The 18,105-nt window shown below is 39.8% G+C and overlaps 1 protein-coding gene across 2 annotated transcripts in view; it reads left to right on the forward strand.

The window, feature by feature from the left end:
• Positions 1-18,105, forward strand: part of BCKDHB (branched chain keto acid dehydrogenase E1 subunit beta) — a 168,254-nt gene that overhangs the window by 107,565 nt on the left and 42,584 nt on the right. For both annotated transcript variants that reach the window (XM_018552720.1, XM_018552719.1), the window contains exon 9: positions 17,253-17,339. In XM_018552720.1, coding sequence (XP_018408222.1) covers positions 17,253-17,339 — 87 coding nt within the window. The remainder of the gene's footprint in view (positions 1-17,252; positions 17,340-18,105) is intronic.

The following is an 18,105-nucleotide window of genomic DNA, read 5'->3' on the forward strand; positions in this document are numbered from 1 at the left end:
CCCATAGTTGGAGCCGATGTGTGATATTGAAACTGTCATACATCGGCTCTATTGATCGGGAAGTGAGCGAAAACATACCGCTGCTCACTCACCTCCCAATCATCTCCTTGCAGAGAGCGATGAAAACGGTAAAAATGGCGAGCGCACAACTGATATGGAATGTGGTAAAAGGAATGGATATGTTTAAAACCAATTTTAATATTACAACAATTTAAAACAATGTTAAAACAATGCTAAAACAATATGGGGTGAGCAAGCTTCTTGTTCAGGGGGAGGAACCCTGTAGACATGTAAAAAAAGGAGGGTGGAAAGAAGCGCTGCAACCCTGGGATGTATCTGGGATGGTATAGATGGAAATTTTAAAAACAATGCTGGACTGAAAACTCACTGTTTGGGAGGACAAGATGAGGTCTTGCAGTGGAGGAGTGAAGGCTGAATGGATCGCTCAGCGGTTACTCTGGCCGGTCCGTGTGGCTATGATGAACGGGCTGCATCGTCAAAAGGCAGTTCTTAGGTGTTCCCTGGTGGTTATTGTACCTGGGTGGTCCGTGGGGACAGAATTAATTCTGCTGTTGAACGTGGCACTCACCGTCAGGTGCAATGAGAGTTCAGCTGGCCAGGCTGCCACTCGTCGGCTGAACGGGAGCAGGAATGTGGCTGTAGGTCCGTATCGTGATGGATCTGCGATCGTGGAAGAAATGTTGTGGGGGACTGATATGAAGGTGCTGGACACTGCGGTCCGTGAGAAGAAGGGTTTGGCTACGCGTTTCGAGGTTCAAGACCTCTTTGTCAAGCCAGAAGCGGTATACTGGTGCGGGCGGGAAAAGCAGCGATTTAAAAATAATGACAGGTGGTCGTGGTTGCCGATCGTGAACGGATGTAATTGGTCAATTGATTCAGAACTTATGACTAGACGGCTTCAGAGCCGCTGATGTAGGGAAAGTCTCCTATGTGTGTATTTTTGTGATCTTAGATCATAAGTGGAGGCTTAGTCTGTTGAATGAAAGGGTTCAGAGAGGGGCACTCTTTATTGTCATGGACAAGTGTGCTGTTAGTATCTAGCCACCCCATTGCTCATATTAACTTCTCCATACACAGTTATTGTTTGGAAAATGTGTATTTGGATATAGGGTTCTATTAAGGATGCAAAAATTCAATGAAATCACGTATACAGTGGTGAATAGCAGAGGGAGGCCTTCCAGACCAGTGGGCACATACTGGGGGCAGGGCTTCTTGTGGAGGCAGTTTGATGTATGTATTTCTTGGGGAGTGGATTATGCTTTTTATGGATCCACGATCGCGGATCCATCACGATACGGACCTACAGCCGCATTCCTGCTCCCGTTCAGCCGACGAGTGGCAGCCTGGCCAGCTGAACTCTCATTGCACCTGACGGTGAGTGCCACGTTCAACAGCAGAATTAATTCTGTCCCCACGGACCACCCAGGTACAATAACCACCAGGGAACACCTAAGAACTGCCTTTTGACGATGCAGCCCGTTCATCATAGCCACACGGACCGGCCAGAGTAACCGCTGAGCGATCCATTCAGCCTTCACTCCTCCACTGCAAGACCTCATCTTGTCCTCCCAAACAGTGAGTTTTCAGTCCAGCATTGTTTTTAAAATTTCCATCTATACCATCCCAGATACATCCCAGGGTTGCAGCGCTTCTTTCCACCCTCCTTTTTTTGCAGAGAGCGATGACTCTCAGAGCACCACTCCCCACAGGGATTCCCACCCTCCCCTCTATGATCCTCCAGCTCTGACTGAAGAGGCAGGCAGGGGAGGGCATAGCTGGCTCTGCCTCTAGATTTTTCAGCCAGTGGGTTGGCTCTCAACAGTATTGTCGGGGTCTGTACCAGTTGCTGCACTTCCAGCATATAGCGGGCAATAGACCGCTATATTCTGAGTTTTGGGTCACGGGAGGAGGTTAGTATATGTCCTCCTGTAACCCTAAAGAGAACTATGTAGAAATAAGGTTACCCCATAGTTCTCCTTCAACTGCTTGAAGACCAGGTGTTTAGACCCCCTTCCTGGCCAGGCCATTTTTCAGTATTCATCGCTGCGGTACTTTGACTGACGTTTATTCCGTCATGCAACGCTGTACTGAAATTAATTTTATACAATTTTTTGGGGACACATAGAGCTTTCTTGTGGTGGTATTTAATCACCACTACGGGTTTTATTTTGTACTATAATTAGGAAAAATTACTGAAATTTTGGGGAAAAAAACGTTTTTTTACATTATGTTAGGAAACATTTATTATTACCCAGTTTTTTTGTAAAATATAAAAGTCAGGGTCACGTCGGGATATTGATACTAGATTGATTATACTGCCAATAACATACAAATTAAACTTTCTTCTTGCAAAAAAAGTAAAAAATTAAAACGTACAGGGTTCTTCACAAGAGGGTGAAGAGTTTGGAGAAGGCAGGAGAAGTGAACAATCTAGGACAACATAGATGAACTGGAAAGTGAGCTGAATTTGAGAATTCTTCCAAATCAGCTATATTGCCTTAGATTGTTCGCTTCTCCTGCCTTCTCCAAACGCGTCACACTTTTGTGAATAACCCTGATGGAGTTGGCCATTTACTTGGGTATTACAACTTCCCATGTTAAACTTTTAAGAATTGTATGAAACCTGGGCAAGCTGTTACACAGCACAACAGGGCAACATGTTGCAAAACAAAAAGAAATTACTTTGCTGACTTTTATAAATAGACGTTTAAACTGAATGGTGTCTTTGTATAAGGCTTTGTTTTAAAATATTATTATAGACTTTTCTTATTATAGACCTTTTTTTTGTGTTAATGTCTGTCGTGCTTTCTCTGTTCAGTTAATAATGTTACTTTCATCTGAGAAGGGAAAAGTCACTGGCTCCTTAACCGCTTTACTTGGAAAGTTTACTTATACCGGCTCTTTTGGCTTTTCCATTTTTAGCATTTTCCCCATTCTCCTTACCAAGATACATAAAGCCGAACTCAGACCCTCATCCTGCTTTATGTGGCTGGCATGGTGTGCTAACACTAAAAACAAACTTGTGAAATGACTTCCTGAAGCAAAATCTGCTCTGTTTATTCCTTCTCATGCATCTTTTAAAAAAAATATAGCAAACAAAATCTGACAGTTTTTAATTATGCAATGAAATGAGGAACATTTTAGAATATTCTTAGAGCAGCAAAGCCATGGTTTTATATATAGAAAGAGTGTTATACTTGCTCCCCGGATCACCTTATGTTAATTTATGAGACAGGTTTCTGCTTTTTTAAAGTTCCTTATGGTGGTTCTGTGGTTTGTTTGTTTTTGTTTGTTTTTTACATCAGTATAATTAAACTGAATAATGCAGAAAGGGAGTTTAGCAATATTTGATAATAATTTGTTATGGATTGCATATACTGTTTCACGATAGAAGTGATTTGTTTTATTTACAGTATACATTTATACTTTTCAAATTTAAGCTCCTGTCATACAGCTTAAAAGGCAGTTGAAATAGATTTATGTAAATTGTTTTACCTACAAAAAAATGTGTAATCCTGTTCAACAAGTCTCTTTATCCAGGCAGCTGTGTAGCAGAGTACTTCCTGAGACCTCTCTGTTGACTTACGTAATTTAAGCAATGCAGCCTGGTCTAGGGCTAAGTCTGAAATAAGGAGTCCTATGGTTTTTTAACAGTTAACAGCCAATTTGATACAGAAAACATAACAACACAACCCCTAAATAATATTTGTTTGCTAACGGAACATTTAGTATAACTAAAGCCAAACATTTTTTGGATTTGGATAGAGTGGTGAGAGGTTAGATTCACTGTCAGTTTTTTGGTGTCTGTGTCCCTGTTAGTAAGATTCACTCTCGCTAATTGTCCTGATTACCAATGTCATGAGTTGCCAACAAAACCTCAATAGAGGGGAACTCTTCCAGTGGGGACAGACCTATTGTCCCCTTGACACCAGGATAAGAAATGCAAGTAAAGGCCATCTCTGACTGCATTGGAGAGCTATCCCATCACATCCAGATTCTGTGACCTCCTGTCACCGGCACAGGAAGTGAAGGGAGGACAGAGACACAACCAGCAATAAAAAATAGATAGAGGTTTTAACCCTCCTACACTGTATCAAAACGTAAAAAAAAAAAAAATTGTTTGGAGATGTCCCGTTGTTTTTTTTTCCCCTTGATTCAGCAGCCATTTGAAGCTATGACTAGAGACGACAACCATTGAACATGCCTATTTGTGCTTGAAATGTATGCATTATGTATGCTAATTTTGTACATTTTTAATAATATGCTAAAAAAACAAACATTTTATAAAAAGTATACATTTGCTTTTCATAGAAATATATTTTACCCATTTTAGTTTCGGTATATTCGTAAAAGCATTGCCTAAAAAGAAAAAACGATTGTAGTGGAACTCAAGCCAACACTAATTAGAGTTTTCCTAATTTTCTGTATGGACAAGAATTGAGAAGAATCTCTCCAATAAGATAACACAGCAGTGAAATCATTTTTTTAGTAGCTTGGGAAAGCATTAAAATATTTGTATTTTTATTGCTGTGTTTTTATTGGGGGGACAAACTGACAGAGGCTGCAATGATTCCATAATTCACACAGAACTAAATACATATTTTGGCTGGACTTCTGCTCTAAAGTATATCTAAACCCAAAAACAAAAATGTGATGCATTGCAGCTGAATAGTTCTTAGATGAGTTGGCTGCATTAGTGTTATTTTTCCCATCTGTTTTCACCTGGGCATCTTGTGAGTAATACATGTCTTGTATCTAGAAACAATAATATTGCCACGCAATATACCAACATTGGTGTGAATAAACAAATAAGTGAAAAAAAAAAATCAATCAATATATCCAATAAGCATCTGTGTATAAGTTTCACTCTCCAGATCCCAAAGTGAAATGTCTCCATGATTTTCTAAGAATTCAGTAAAAGTCTTTTACAATCAGCACTCTTAGTGTCTTTCTTAAACTTATAATAAAGTCTTTGCAAAATGAAGTGACAAGGTTCCACCACCCTTGTGTCTGTTATTGAACTCCTTCAATCCATCACTTTGCACATGAACCTTTGCTCAAGCAGGCTGCTCACCTTATCCTTAGACCTCTCTTGTAAAAGGTCTAAATGCACCTCGTGGCAATATACAGCGACTTTTGATCCCCTTATGATTAGCCAAAGAAAGTGATCCTCTTCTTATCAATACCACTCATAAAAGGGAATAAACAGAGAACATAGTGCATACCAGCAGATAGATGATGAAAAGCAATTTATTGAAAACTACTCACATTGTTAAAAGAAATCATATGCAAATCAGAAAGCAGATCTGTTAGAGCTGGAATCTCCTCACGTAGCAATTACTCCGATCCGACTAATCCGGTTAATCCAACTAGCATCTCCGCTCCACTCTCAGCAAGAAATAAGCCTGGCTTAAGCAGGTAGTGGCCATTACAGCGAGTTCTCCAGCGTCTCACAAATTCCTCCTTTAGTCCTCCAGGATTCCCCTGAAGAAGTCAGGTTATAAAACATTTGAGTACCCAGTTTTTTGGTAAAACATAAAAGACTGGGCCACGTCAGGTAAATAGACACCAAACATGTCAAGCTTTAAAATTGCGTGCACCTGCGAAATCGCAAAAAACTACCGTACCCAAAATTGGCCATAGGCGACGCTTTAAAAGCTTTTACCGCTCATCAGTTTAGTGTTATCAGTGATTAATGGCCCTAAAGTTATTGCTCCCACTCCTACATTTGCAGCGATATGTAACATGTGTGGCGTAATCAACATTTTCGCACGTAGGCGCACCTAACCCGTTTTTACGTTTATATGTGTGCTAAACTGTAAAGCTGGCCCGAACGCTTGTATGTAACAGCCGGTACCAGCTGTTTACATTCACACTGGGATTCTGCGAGCAGAAAAAAAACTGCATGCATGTACGTCCACCCACTGGGAAGAGTCTGCCGACCACCCGTGTTTTTACAATAGGCGGATGGCAAGTGTTTAAACAAAGCACTTGCTCTTTTCAAGCTGACACTTTAGGATTGTCTGTCAATTGTTTGAGTAGGTTTGGTGATCTGGACAGATTTGCTATAGTTTTTTTTTTCTCAACTGAAAGCATTAGCTGGTAAGGGTACGCACACATTAGATTAGTCAAAATATAACTAATTTTGACATATAAACCCATCACAACCCCATTTTTGTAGAGTATAACTTCTATATTCTTTTTCCTCTAACCTGCAACTTTACTGCTTTTGTTTTTGTAAGTGTTTTATGCTCCGTGGAATCATTCTCCACTATTATATTTTTGGTTTGGATTTGTTAGTCAAAACATATAACAGGAAAGTTGGCAATGAAAGACTAAAAGGCAATTGTATAAATGCTACATTTGGGCTTAGAGCAACCAGGGTGATGATAGAAGAATGTATGATGTGTGGTTTCTAAATTGAAACTGCAATGCTAATGTTAAAATTGAATAAGAAACATTTTAAGTGGAGATGGCTGAAGTTTGTTTACGAGGCTAGGAGCTAAACTTTGTTTTTAAAGAGCACTTATGCTGTTATGATAATATTCGCGGCGTATGTGCTAATGTTCCTATACATGCAGGTTGAGAGCCTTTGTTCTTCCTTTGCATGGACAGGCTTCTGAATATCTTTGTCTTGAGGTCACTTTAAAAAGCCACCTTTCCATAATTAAGAGAGACAAGGGGATTGGTTGGCTCAGCAATTCATAGTATGAGCCACATCATGTGTCAGCAATGTGCTCTCACTTACAGGATACAGTTGTATTTAACCAATAAATAGAACAACACATCTCCCATTAAAGGACACGTTTACTTTTTAATTTAAACTATAACCCAGTAGCCCACCCTCCCCAGCCACATAACCTTATCTAACCTGGACCACCCACACCCAGGTGCCTACATACAGCTTCCCTTGTTGTATATACTCCTCTGCGTGAAATCCCCTGCACCTGTGCAGTGGCTCCCCATAGACTTTAATTGGGTTATAGTGTTGGAGTCTATGGGAGCTCACTGTGATATGAAACAGTGGTTGAGTCAGGAAAGTCTGCTTCCATCAGAGCCTCCTGAGTCATTTAATGGGATATATATTTCCCTTCCTTTCCTAGTTGTAAGGCACATACAGCAGAGACGGTAGTTCTAACATGTGTCAGCTTAGCAGACCAGACACTGGATTTATGCAGTTAAGTTATCTTCTTACACAAGCGCTAGAATACACTTTAGTTCGGTTGCAGTCACAATGATCAGCTTAGCTCAAGCAATGCAAGCTGTAGTGAATAATTGGGAACGTCTGGGCCCCATGGCAATATGTTCAGGTCCCACCCTAGATCGGTTTTACAGCTACTTCAGTACAAACGTACCGATTCTAGGATGAAGTAACGACTGAGCAATCCAATACTGAGCAGAGAGATGTGAGAGGCTTTAAAGTGGACCTTTACCCCCTTTTTCTAAAAATCACACCTGCATGCTGATTTAAAATCATCTTGCATTCATTAGTTAAACAAACTTGTTTTTCATTTACTTACAAATAGAGCTTATCTACTTCCGGGTCCAATTCTGGCACAAATTATGTAATGTGCCAAAGTGTTGCATCCTGGGAAGTTTACATCAGCAGAGCATTGCTGGGAAATCTCATCTGTAATCTCGCAAGATCTCGGGGAAAGGTATTTTCCTCCCCTGAGATAATGTGCATGGTCACATGTCCTAGTGACATGTGCCAGGGTCCCAGGAAGTAAAGGCAGAGCTGTTAACCTGCCTTTACTGAACATGGCCACTGCCAGAAGACTGGGAAGAAAAGAGAGATAAGGTATGCAAAGAATACAAAGCCGGCAATTATCTAGAAGTATGTGTTTGTAGATTATCATTACTTAACATTTCTAAAGGTGTGTTTGTTGTTATTTTAAAGATATGGGTAAAGATCCTCTTTAAAATAATTTCAGGGACATAGATAGGCTTGGGAGGCCAACTTGGAAGGAGTAGGAAGGTGCCAGTGGAATCATTTAATGTGAAACACTTCCTAGGTCATCAGATAAACACATTGCAAAATTGTTAGTAAATATAGCAGACTCTTGCCTGTTACTGCACTGTGGATGTTGACACATGCAATCCAGTCACCATTTTCTTCCATAGTGCTAACTGGGAGGGTCTGCCTGCTGTAATTACATGATCAGTTCCAGTGCTATAATAAATAGAGATACACTGCTGGGAAATACTCTACATGAAAAAGAACAACATATGGGCATAATTGTAGGGCCTGTGAGGATAACACGCGATGGAGCTCGGTGGACCAAGAGCTAGAGATGACAATGGGACTGTGAGCTTCAATAAAAGTTTTATCTTCAGTGCAGACAACCAGTGAGCGGTTGATTCTTTAGTATGAAGATGTTATAACTTGATAAAGGCATTTATAGTAGAACAGAAGAGAGACAGGTGTGGGGTCATGATATCACAGCAATACATTGAATTTTCAGTTGCCATTTTGCTCGAGGGAATGGTGTGCCATTGCAGAGCTTTACTGTTTATTAAAAGCTTTGAATGATAGGTTATTTAATGATGACGATACCTCAAATGGTCAGCACAGCAGTTAACAATTCTGCCTTGCAGCTCTTTCGTAAGATCCAAACATGACCTAGAAGGATTTAGTTACAAGTGATCACATTGTTTGCTTGATGAAGGGGATCCTGTGAGACCCGAAACGTTGTATCTTATGTTTTGCATTTGCAACAAGTACGTGAATAAACGTACCGGATTTGCTTTGGAGTGCCGTTGTCCATCCTTTACTTATACTTTGGCGGAAGCCACCCGTTGACACCTGCTGCACCCACTTCTTATCTCATGGAGCAGCGGTTCTGAGTGCGATGGGTACACGGACTGTATCCTGCATGTTTGTGGAGACGCACAAAGTTTACTGGCACACACAATGGTGGCTCCATAGGAAACTTGCAAGAAAAAGGAACCACCCTGAAACAGGATACCAGGGCCAGTGCTCAAGGGACTAGCTGGTTCTGCAGGAATCTGAGACTTTTTAACATCAAGGAGCAGCATCCATTTTAAGTGCTTAATCAGCTTTCGAAATAGCTTAAAACATGTTCCCTTCAATATCACTTTAAAGGAGCAGCAGAATACTGATGAGGTCATCTTTGTGTTCCCCTTCGTCTTTAACATTTTTAGGCTTGCAGCTCTGGGAAATGCAATAGAACTTGACAAGCTGACACTGCCGGCCCTGCCAGTTTGAACTCTGCTGTGCAGCGGGATTACATTAAGCTAATATAAATCAAGATTAGAGGCACTTGTATTAGAGATGTTCAAAAACATATTTCATTTGTAAAAAAAGAACTCTGTGTAAAAATGTCTGTGCAAGGGTTAAGTGCTTGTTTTTTCCCCTAGGCTGAAAAACAAAAACAATGTTATACTCACCTGATCCTCCGAGCTGGCCGGGTGTGACAGCTCTCTCCAGCCTGTTTCCTCCACTGCATCAGTGGTATGTCATTCAGCGTTCTTACATCCTATACACCGTGTATAGAACGTGATAACTCACAGGACCTTAGACTTCTGCAGCAGATGAGGAGAGAGGCTTCAGGGACCGATCTAAGAGCAAGCCAGATCGGGTGCGTATAACTTTTTTTGACCCTAGGCAGAAACGAGCACTTAACCCTTGCTGTGGAGGCATAGCCCCACTTCAAGGGTTAATAAACTGTTTACACAGAGTTCTTATTTAACATATACACTACAAGGTGGATTCAAGGTGTTTCCATTTGCCTGGATTGCAGCTTTAATTTAATAAATTATGGCAATTAGCGCCTTATTAAACATACCCTGTTTTTCTTAACATATAACTTATAAATATGCCTTAACATACCTTCACATATATTTCAAGATATATTTTTCAAGATTGTAGTAAATGAAATATGCATTTGAGGAAATAAGTTGGGACATGTATGTTTTAAGTGCAATAAAGTAGAACTGCCATATGTGGGGCTGCCTTTGCTGCTCGTGTTCTCAAAAAATCTATGCGCCTGACTTCCACCTCCAAAACAAGCAATCAGTACATTTAAATGAAAGAAAAGTTAGATTTTCTTATCTCTGTGCTAGTTCCAGGTGGGTGTGTTGAAGTTTCAACATGACAGCTAGGCAACCATCATTTGCAAAAGGAAAGGTCAGCAGTGGCAGGCTGATATTTGTCTCCTGACAGGTTTCCTTTAAGAGGCAACTTTTGTACTATACATCCTTAGCTCTTAATACTTTTTACTAAATACTAACTTTTAACAGGCCAGCGATAAAAGTGAATCAATAGATCAAGCATGTGTGCTACAGTAGAGCATGTTTATGAAGAAATAGATAAGCACAGGCAACAGGTGCTTTATCCAGACCTTATTTATTTGCAGTGGTCATAAAAATAATGCTTTAAATGGATGATAATGTTGTTGATTTTTTTTTAATAAACTCAATGGTCCAAGTGGTTCCAGTAGTAAAGTCTTATGGGCTACAAGGCTTGTGTAAAAACGCTCAATGGAGCTCAGGTGTTTTAGGAGCCTTTATTGTTGACTTTTGCTACATGGTGTATAAGTTGTCTGAGATTCCCAGCTGTGTTTCATGGAAACTGTTAGTGTTCACATAACTCATGATGCAGCAGAGGATTTATAGTTGTTGACATGAGAAATGCGCCTGGTCCAAAGTTTTCCATCACGCTATTTTGGCTAGATGCTCTAATATTATGTAGTTGTACACTGCTGAAACGACATAAAACACAATGTACATTCTGAAATGTTATCGGATGTTATTTGATGTGTTTACATTTCCTCTCAATGATTTTTTTTTCCCTACCAAAGATCAATGCTGATAATTTTGACAATCTGTTCTACGATGATCAAACAATAATACTGGTGCATGACGTTAAAGGAAGAGTACTTTATGGAGCAGGTGAAAACAGGGATTTCAGTTTGCTCTTTCTGCCCATCTTAAATGATCGGCCAGTCATTTAAATCTGTTTAGCCGATACTTGCCATTTTCACAAGAACTACCAGGGTTGCAGCTGGGACCTAACTCTGGCGCTCCACAACCGTCCTGAAATCATCAGTCTGTGTTGTTTTACAAAAATTGTCACATGACACTAAACAAAAATGTATCAGTACTTGTATCTGTGAGTACTTAGACAAGTATCAGTACTTGTACTTGAAAAAATGGTATCGGTGCATCCCTTTATTTATATAAAACGGAATCAAACATTAAAACAGGGATGCACAAATCACCAGAGCTCCGTATGCTCCTTAAAAATGATAGCTGCCTCCTAACGTTTGAATTTTTCTCTAGTCTAGTCTTGGAGCTGGAAAAGTATCTGTCCTTGTACTTGTACCGAGTATGGTACTTGGTATCTGAACATCCCTATTGTAAGACATAACAGCGTAGCACATTAAGCTTGTTGATTGTATTTACTTGTGTCGTTGTACCTATGTACCTACTGGATGTATATATTGTATTTTGCTTTGTACTAAAATGTTGTTACCTTGCATGTAGGGTAGATGCTTGTTCAGTATGTGGGTATTGTGTAGACTGCTAAAAACCGTAAAACAAACTTGTCAGCCATTGTAAACATATATGTTAAGATTGAACTCCAAACAACCAAATGCACAGATCAAATACATATATAGGTGCTCTTTTACCTGACAGAGTATTTGTATTTCTGTCCATCCAGTCCTAAAATGTACACAGCACAGCTGGGTAAATGACACCACTCAAGGGTAAAGTGCATATCTAGGCACTAGGGAGGCAATACCTTTTTTATTTTAGTTTTGTATAGAGTGGGGAAGGGTTAAACTCGCTTGCAAGTTTTCATTGCAGACTGTTTCCCCATTCTTTGCTCTATTTGCCCTGGTGGTCATTGTCATCAAGAAAGAAATTGAGAGGAAATATTCCAATTAGGACATTTGTTCCATGGGCAACTCACTAAGAGGGAATTCCCCATACTTTGGGAGATTTCCACTAACTTCTGCTGTATATATGGTACAGGAAATGGAGAGGAATTTCCCCAATGGTATGCAGAGAGAAAAAAAATAACCTGGCAGGTGTTTTAATACTTCCCCAATCTATCGAAAACTAAAAAAAAGTTTTTTGACTATACATAAAATATAAGGAATACAGTAGTGTCCTCTCCACCACAAGCCTTTTGACTGGACAGTAAAAGAGAAGCAGCAGACTTATGAGGTTAACCCTCTCTTCAATCTGCTCTTTCTTCTTCTTATTCACTTTGTCATTAACTTTGCATGCAGCTTACCTGATTGGCTCCCAGACCTGCCTCTTCCTTTCCCAGCCTGAATGTTGCTGTATAAGGAATTACCAGAGGCTGACATCCAAGCCAATTTCAGCTACTTACACTAGCTGCCATTAATTACATTAATGAATACAAAGAGGCGATTTATCTTCACTTCCTTTCCCAATGACGACACAGGAAGGAAGGGGGAAACTTCCTAATGGGTCTATAGAGAATAATGGAACTCTGTTGGAGATTTTAGCCCTTCCTATTTCTACAAGACAAGTAGATTCTGTTGGAGAGCTTTCTTTTTTTCCCTGGCCCAGTGACCACTCAGGAAATGAGGGGAAATCTCTTCAACAGGGACACAGACACAGCAGTAGAAACCTGTTGGAGGTTATTTTTTAGTTTAATGTTAAAAAGTGACTGATATTATTTTTGACATGTCGAATTAAGATTCTAGAAATAAATACTTAGTACGGTTTCAGCTCAATAGCTCTTAATGAGTTATTGCTTACTGCAAGGCAAAAGGTGGTTTGACAGGTAGCACATGTTTGAAATGACAACCGGTAAACATCACTCCATTCCTACGAACATATGTCTCCTTGGTGAATCACTTGAAAATCTATGAGTTTCATATTACATACTCATTTCTGATTTTTACGCAGAAGATGACAGTGATGCCTATTATTGTATATAGAAGAAACATAATCTTGGAGGATAATTTAGCTTATACAACATGACTGCTGAAGATTAATGTGATTCTGATTGGGGAAGGGAAGTCCTTAATCTTCAGAGACATTTGGAACATATTTTATGGATATTAAAATATATTCCTTTCTGACTTGCATTTGAACTATGCATTTTTAAGCACTTCGTTAAGTTTCCAGTTGGGTGCCTTGCCACATCTGGATATAATATTTGGAAAGTTAACCTATACTTTGGCAAAACGGAAGATATGGGACAGCTTGTGGTCATGTACAATATAATCAGCCGACTTTTGGATTTAGACAGACATCTTTAAAATAAATCCTTAATTTCGCTGGTAGTTGCCTGCGCTTGGTACTTTGGGTAACATTATATACTTTGCTGTGTTTTGAGCAGAGAAGCTATTATTAGCAACTGATTTATCTCCATGCTTGACATGGATTCAGTTGCAGGAATCCTTTGTATTTTGACACACCACAAAGGTCTGTGCCTCCAAATTGCCCTCTTCCTGACTTGGGGTTTGCACAATTTAATTTAGTATGTTCCATAGTGATTTGTCTTCTTGTTTCACACCGTATTACATCTGTAACCTTGACTTTGTTGGAACAAGTAATCTGCGATCAAAAATAAAAAAAGGAAAATGTTAAAGAAATATTTATGTGCTAAGGGAGCAAGTGCAATTAATCATATTTACAAAGTATAACAGAGTTTCACAGAAAGTAGATTTAAAAGTATTTTGTCATGAGAGAATGTTTTTGGCTTACATTGCTAACTATCTGTGTTTGTTTTATTATGTACATGTGAATGCCTGCTTTACGTGAGTTTTTAATGCACTATGGTGCATTTTTAGTGCAGTTTACATGCATTGAATTTTTTTATGGATTTCCACCATTTTGTGGGTTTTAAGATGTGCTGATGAATTCCCTTTTAGGGGGCCATTCACACCACCTTCAGATACTCTCCAGACCAGACAAGATTGTTTGCGGACCCAAACTGCATCCTAATGTATCCCTATGCTATTTCTGGCCTCTGTTCACACCGGCGCAGTCCGTTCCAGACCAGACCAGAATAATACTGCATGTCTCATTTTGTCTGGTCTGGAATGCACTGGAACTGCGGGCAGGTTCACACCATTTTCCGGACCAGATCTGGTCTGGAAAATGGTGTAAACCTGCCTTTATACCAGACAAGAAGTAGATAGGGCTTTCATTTTTTTTATTTCATAAAGTACATAAAATACATGTTACATATGTTTTACATATGTGTACCGGCCTTACCCTTTTATTCTACGCAATGTGCATTTTCCTACAAAAGTCGCAGCTCCACTAGCATTTTTACTAACTGTACCACACTGAAACCTGTTCCATGAGGAGAATGGTAATATATCATGCTATTTACAGATGTATTAACCACTTCCTGTCCAGCCATTTTAACTAAATGGCCAAATAGTGTCTTCTAGAGTGGGAAACTGACTGCAATTTAAGCAGCCACTGATGGCTTTTTGCATACAAGTGTTCATTGTATGTTGAGTACAAGTGTGCGCCTCCCCCTCCGCCGCCACCTATCCTGGGCTCCATTGTTCCCTGTGCGGGCCTGGGACCAGCACAGCAGCTCTCTGTACTGAAATCAAAGGGAGATCAGCACACATCCTCCCGCATCATCACTTCTGTCTTCAGCTGTCATTTCTCTGGTTTCTGTAGCCAATGAGAAGCTGGTGAAGCAGAACTCTGCTTCATCAGCTTCTTTGGGAGTCCCTAGGTGAGTCCCTATAGACCCCTGATGTCTCCATAAAGAGGACCTGTCACTGTATATAGGACAGGAAGGGAGGTTAACACCCCAGTCTTTAAGTGGTTAAAAATTTGTTAGAACACATCAAAAACACAGAGGTGGGAATATGCCCAAAATCTTACATTTCTAGAGATCGGAAAATATGCAAGTGAAGAGATTCTGATCTGCATACTTGTTTCTGGTTGGTGACAACGTATTGACAACTAGGTAACCAGCATAATCATAAGAAGATCAACAATAAACTCCAACATATTTCTTTCAGGTGTCTTAATCTGCTCTCATTGCGGTGGAATCTTTTCAAATGGGACAGAGACAACAATAAATCCCCCTTTTTTGTAGTGTGGGAAAGGGTTAAAGGGACAGATTTAAATGTTTGCCTACGGTCCCATTTGGAAAATGTGACCACAAATGTTTTATGAATTTTGACAAACATTGAAAAAAAGAAGCCAGTGCAATAGAACATAGCAGATTAAATAAACACATCAGGTGCTGGCTATGGCCAGTATAGAGGAGGGTGGCGATCATGGAGGTGGGTAGCTAGATAACAGTTAGAAGATGGGCTAGAGGAAAAGTGCTGAAGAGTCTAGTCCTGAATTGGTACATCCTAATAAATATGCCAGATTGCATGACGTTGGGGATATCAGTTAACTGGAGGAAGCCCATTGGCTAACAGAGGTTGAGGGGAGAAAGAGGCTAGGTAAGCTAAACGCTAAGAAAATCCCCAGGACCAGGTGGCTTACATCCGCGAGTATTTAAAGTATTACTACTTTACAACACACACGGGGTCCAGGGAAAACAAAAGTAGCAACCCTCCAGAAGGAAGGACTGTGTCGGCACCAATTCAGAGATGATTTGAGGATCTACGGCTGAGTTATGCACAAATAAGCTACATGTTTGTTAATAGGGTACTTGAATGTATTTTTAAGATTTAACTTCATATGTTTAGTGTCACTTAATGACATCGGTTCTAATTACTTCCAGTTTTCCTAACTGTGACTTATTAGAAAAGAGACGCAAATAAGAACTTGTGTTGGTATAAACTATGGAACTGTCATAAGCTTTGATGAATTTAGCGCAAGAGTTCTGGATACAGGCATAACGCTAACATTTTCTTTGCAAATCCTTTATTTGAATCACCCCCATTACTTTTAAACTTTACCTTCTGGCAACTGTCCATTTTGTGTAACATTTTCCCTGTGACAGACTGTTTTTTGTGTCACATCTTCTTTGTGATAGACTGTGATTTTGTGTGTCATTTTCCTGTGACATTTTTTTTTTCCTTCGACAAACTACTTTTTGCGTGTGTTGGTTTCTGGCAGCATTTTGTATGATGTTACCCTGTGCAAACTGCTCTGTTTGTGACCTTTTTCTCCCACAGTTTGCATTCCCTGCATCATTTCCATAATTTTCCCTGTGAGGGACTGGGATTTCTGTATTCTGTGTGGCCTTCTCCTACTAATAGACAGTGCTATTTGTGTGGAATTTCCTATATGATCAACATTGCTGCATGTGGCATTTTATGTGTGACTTACTGTATGTTTAATTTTTCCTCTGTTTTGTATGGCATTTCCAGTGGTGAGTTCCCTGAAGCAGACAGCGCTGTGTGTGGTATCTTTCTGTGACAGATTCTATGCTATGTTGCTTTCCCTTGACAATGTTTCACCCGTAATGGACTGTCTTTTTTGTGGTTTTCCCCTGCAACAGGCTATTCAGCTTAATCCAAACTCCGTAAACCATGCCTATTGTACACAGCAAACTAAGGCTTTATTCACACGGGACAAGTTGCCCCGTTGATGTGTCAAGAGCTCTGAGTTTTGACAGCTGCATACAGAGGGTGTATGGCCTTGAACGCAGACTTGATGAATCCAGGTCCGTACACAGTCTGTGTGCAGCTGTCAAAACTCAGAGCTTTGGGAAGCAACGTGTAACGGTGCACGACTCCTGCGTCTCCATAGAGTCAAATGAACTGCCCGCATGCTTCTTCCTGCAGTTCCGGGCACATCAAAAACCATCCTATGGCGCTGCATGGGTTAACACACGCCATATGAATCAGGCCTAATAGTTCATTCAAATTAACATTATCTGCTTTACTTTAATCATTTTAGGAATAATAGTGTATGTCCTAATGGCAGCTGACAACTTTTACCTTCTAGCATGTTTTTTTTTTCATTTTGAAAAGTGCAATGGGTAATTTACATGACATCTAATATTCTCCAGATTCTTTATTCTTGGCCAAAACCATTTTCATGGCTCAAAGTGGCAGCTGTATATACTTGCAGATGCAGCAAAGTGCAATATTACGAATAGGTTAGACCAGGGTTGCTTTTTATAGTTCCCCATTAGTTCTAGTAGTTGTAGATGACATGTAAACCAGCACTCCATTTTCTACATGTGGATTTGCTTATTTCAGTTTTTATGTCTGAGAAAAATAATGCAATTCTTGTTTTCTTTTGGGAAAATAGCATGTCTGACATTTTGTTTTTCTGTTTTCTAGTCTGTCGCAAAGACCGGTCGGTTATTAATCAGTCATGAAGCTCCAGTAACAGGAGGCTTTGCATCAGAAATAAGTTCTACAGTACAAGTAAGTCTGACAGTACATTCAAGTACTTTGGGATCCAACTTTGAAGTTACCTTAGTGCAAAATCTTCTCAGTACATAATTGATAAAATATTGATTATTTTAAAGCTCTTAGGGGTTGTGGTGTTCTGTGGGTCCATCAGTTTGCAATAACAGCTGAAGGCTTTATGTAGTCCAGACCCAGCTGGAGCAACAACACTTTGACACTCTCCTATGATCTAAATACTTATGGAATACGTTTTATATATTGTTGGAGAATCTTTAAAGAGAAGCTTTCATAAAGAGTAGCATAACATTTTGTTATGTCCTTTTACAATAGCATATATTTGCCTACATTTTTTGTTACTCTCTCAAGGTTTTTTTTAATGTATCCAGCATGGGATCCCCCAAAAAAAGAGGTCCGCTGCCTTCCTGAATATATTGAATGACGGTCCCTGATGGCAGGGACATATTTCAACATGACTATGCCAGGAGTCATGGGCCTCACATTGTGAAAGAATAGTTCATGGAGCATGAGACATCATGTTCACACATGTATTGACCACTGCAGAGTCCAGACCTTAGCACCTTTTAGAATCTTTGGGATGTGCTGTAAATTATTTTACGCAGTGGTAAAAAAAGAAATGTGACATTGCATAAGTTCATCGAAATGATGCCACAGTGAATGCGTGAGGTAACCAAAGCTAAGCGGTCCAACAAAATATTAACGTGCATGACTTCTTTTTGGAAGAAGCGTATCTATGTGTGTGTGTTTATATTTATTTATATTA

Source organism: Nanorana parkeri, unplaced genomic scaffold (assembly GCF_000935625.1).
Source record: "Nanorana parkeri isolate BGI_ZX_2015 unplaced genomic scaffold, ASM93562v1 scaffold96, whole genome shotgun sequence".
In the NCBI taxonomy this organism is placed as follows: Eukaryota; Metazoa; Chordata; class Amphibia; order Anura; family Dicroglossidae; genus Nanorana; species Nanorana parkeri.